The 3,730-nt window shown below is 41.0% G+C and overlaps 1 protein-coding gene across 1 annotated transcript; it reads left to right on the top strand.

Moving 5' to 3' along the window:
• The first annotated feature begins 289 nt into the window (after positions 1-289).
• On the top strand, positions 290-2,082 carry LOC129776948 (zinc finger CCCH domain-containing protein 15 homolog). Its single transcript, XM_055782910.1, has 4 exons — positions 290-499; positions 607-1,050; positions 1,115-1,606; positions 1,665-2,082. Exons 1-4 carry the CDS (start codon positions 431-433, stop codon positions 1,905-1,907), a joined length of 1,248 nt encoding a protein of 415 aa, XP_055638885.1. The 5' UTR covers positions 290-430; the 3' UTR covers positions 1,908-2,082.
• The last annotated feature ends 1,648 nt before the right edge of the window (positions 2,083-3,730 follow it).

Genomic DNA, 3,730 nt, shown 5'->3' with positions numbered 1-3,730 from the left:
GAGGCATTGTATGCGGGTGGCATGTTAATCACACAAAACTGAGACTCAATATGCGCACCACCACGCCACGTTTGTGACACATATGAGACGTGTTGGTATTCTCATGTTAGCTCATCAGCGCTATACGCCTCTCAATGTGTGCCTAGCCTAATATCGTTAATCATATTACAAATCAGAAGAATTCCTGCCAAAGAAATATCCACAGTCCTATCCCTTTGTACCAAGAACCGCTTGCACCGATAATTACATCAAAGCTGGACTACCTTCAACAGATTTCCCAATTGAAAGAAACGTCAACACTTTGCCTTGCAGTGAGGAACCGTGTGCGGTCTCTGTTTCTCGAATGTGTTATTCTCGATATCGTTGCTGATATTTTATAACGCATTTTTGTTTGATTTTTCGCATAAAAACCAATCAATTTTGTGCAACTATGCCGCCGAAAAAACCAGCAGGACCTACGAAAAAAACGGAGGCCAAGAAAAAGGAAAAAATCATTGAGGTTTGTATATCGTTTCGTTTTTTTCGTGTGAAAAATTTCGTGATTTGTGTCGGTATGCAAGATTTTTACTCCAATGGATTGAACTGAATTGTTTCTGCTCATTACAGGATAAAACATTCGGATTGAAGAATAAAAAAGGATCCAAGCAGCAAAAATTCATCGCCCAAGTTGAGAAGCAAGTAAAAAGTGGTGGCCACCATAACCTGAATACCACCAATGCGAAGAAAGAGGAAAAGGAGAAAAAGTTGAAGGAGCAGAAGGAATTGGCAGCTCTGTTCAAGCCGGTCCCAACACAGAAGGTCGAGAACGGCGTTGATCCGAAGTCAATTCTGTGTGCATTCTTCAAGCAAGGCACTTGTACTAAAGGCGACAAATGTAAATTCTCTCATGATCCTACGATCGAACGAAAGGCTGAGAAGCGGTCCATCCATGTGGATATGCGCGATAAGGAAAAAGAGCAGGATACAATCGACAACTGGAATGAAGAGAAGCTGGCGGAAGTCGTGGCTAAGAAACACGCAAAGGAAAAGAATATGCCCACGACTACGATCGTGAGTGTTAATTTGTAATGTAATCATACAAATATTTCCGTTACAAAATTCTTTCGTTCTACAGATTTGTAAATACTTCCTGGATGCTGTCGAACGTTCGTTGTACGGTTGGTTCTGGGAGTGCCCGAATGGTGAAAAGTGTATTTATCGCCACGCACTTCCCCCGGGATACATTCTCAAGAAGGACAAAAAGAAAATGGAATCAATGAAGGAGGAGATATCGTTGGTGGATTTGATCGAAAGAGAGCGGGCCGCTCTTGGGTCAAACCAAACTCGTGTTACGTTGGAGACGTTCCTCGCCTGGAAGAAACGTAAACTGCAAGAAAAGAAACAACGTGAACTGGACGAAGAGGAACGCAAACGGAAGGACTTCAAGGCTGGTCGCCAGATTGGTCTTTCGGGTAGAGAAATGTTCAGCTTCAATCCGGATCTGGTCGATTTCGGAATTGACGATGGCGAAGAGGCAATCGAGAGCTACGGAAGAAATGAGGATGACGACGATGCTACGGAATATAAGGAGTTGGATTTGAGCATGTTATCATTGTCAATCAAGGAGGTAGAGTTGGTAATTTTTTCCAGATATATAGTAGACTAACACAATTGATTCAATCCAGGTGGATAACACTGGAACGGTTGCCGAGGAGGATCGATGGAAGAAAATGCAAGCGAACCAAGCGAAGGCGGATGAAGAGACCGAAGAAGGCGCCACAGCTGCAGGAGGCGGAGTGGCGGATGCAGCGCCAATCAATGAGAATCTATTCCTTGATGAAGACCTTGAGGGTATAGATGATGAACTGAGCGACGACGACGACGACGATGATGACGAGGAGGGTGGCGGTAAAAGTGAAACATCGTGATAAGGAGCGTCCCAAAGATAGAGGGAAACACCTGCTGATTATTGTATCTAGCCGCAGATCATTTGGAAGATGAGCACAACGTCGTTAAGTCAAACACTATGTACTGTACTGATTGTTTAGATTTTCCTTGTTTGAAAATGCTGCAATTAAACGCATACAATCCGATTACAAATAACTTATGTTATGATTGTTGTGCATTATTTCAAAGAATCTCCTAAAACCTTTTCGTCTTTTGCTTCTGCCCATTATAATGAAGGTAAACATGTTAATAAAAAAAATCCGATATCTTGAAGAAAAGCACAAGGATTATAATTTAACGTCGTTCTCAGGGTGTCGACTACCTTGAAAAACCTTGAAAATCAGGGAATTGAAACATAGTCAGGAAAAATCAGGGAATTTCGTCACCAATCTGTAAAAAATCAAATTAGCAATCTGTAATTATTGCAGTAATTAGAAAGTTAATGGTTCCAAAAAAATTGTACAGTCAACCCTCCTATAAAGCAATACTCTCTGAACGCGGAGATGAAATTGCGACAGCCCTCCTATAACGCGGTACTCTTACAGCGCGGTTTCCGTTCAACCACGTCCCATCAGTTCTTTTCGTGCACCTATGCATGATTTTAACTGGATATGTTTACATAAACATTCAAGATAATCTCTTAGCCGTTTACATCGGTTTCAGGCAAGCTCCGACTTAAGCCGGGTCCAGACGGTGCGAGTAAGCATACGAGTCGGTCTAGTCAGTTACTGCAGTGCAGCTACTCACACCGTGTGAACACATCATGCCAGTTAGTGTCATGTGTAATCCGGCGTGCGAGCTACTTCAAAGTTTTTTGAATTCACTCGCACTCGCATCCCTCAAAACGTCAAAAACAGAATTTAGCAGGGGTACGACTAAAACGTCAAATCCCTCATATTGCCAGTGTACCCAATATTGCTGCGGTTCACTGACATTTTGGTTCCATCAATTACTGTTGTTTACAACTCGGTCCGGTTATATAGTCGAATAGTGGCTAACTTTAAACGCCATGTTAAATGTTAACAGCTCCATGTGAAACCGAAATATGAAAATCGCTCATGCAGTTAGGAATAAAGCATACTATCTCCGTGATTTCAACGATTTCAATCCTCCCAAATGATATGTTGGTAAACAAATGACGCCATATTGATTTTGATTTTGGGTAGCCTATATTCAATTGATGTCTAACCCCTGATATTCAATTGATGTCTAACCCCTGGAATTTAGCGTTCGAATCAGGGATGCCAAATGTAAAGATATGTCTCTATTTTTAATATATTTGGAAATATGCGAAGGTATTTATAGACTTGAAAATTATTGGAAAAACAAATTAAAACCCTCATAGTTTCTAAACGCTCATTCTCAAGGCAGCTACTAGCAACGTATAAATGGGCCTTTAGAGGATATGATTTGCAAGTCAAGATGTGCTGCAAAATTAGCTGTCATTGCCAAACCTATCGAACTACTCGGTGAGCTCAAGGCAGATCTATGGAAAAAGTGCGCCCGTTTGGTTATTAAGCTGAGTTAGAGGAGGGGTAGAAAACAGTACGGCAGAAAGCGGAAAAGGGTTTATCTGAAATGTTATAGAGAAAGGATGATCACAAGAGTTTGAATGAATTTGGCACTCTGTCATTATTTAAGTAGTATTCAGCCGCTACTAGTACTTTATTCAAAGATAAACATTTGCAACATGAACTATTGTAGAATTCACAAATGTCCACAAGCGTATTGTGTTTTGTTTTCAAAAAATCAGTATACTTTAAAAATGATTACAGAAATGCAGATTTGGGTATGTGAAGCAACT

Source organism: Toxorhynchites rutilus, chromosome 3, assembly GCF_029784135.1.
Source record: "Toxorhynchites rutilus septentrionalis strain SRP chromosome 3, ASM2978413v1, whole genome shotgun sequence".
In the NCBI taxonomy this organism is placed as follows: domain Eukaryota; kingdom Metazoa; phylum Arthropoda; class Insecta; order Diptera; family Culicidae; genus Toxorhynchites; species Toxorhynchites rutilus.
The sequence above is the reverse complement of the archived record's forward strand: the minus strand, read 5'-3'. Positions and strand labels throughout refer to the sequence as shown.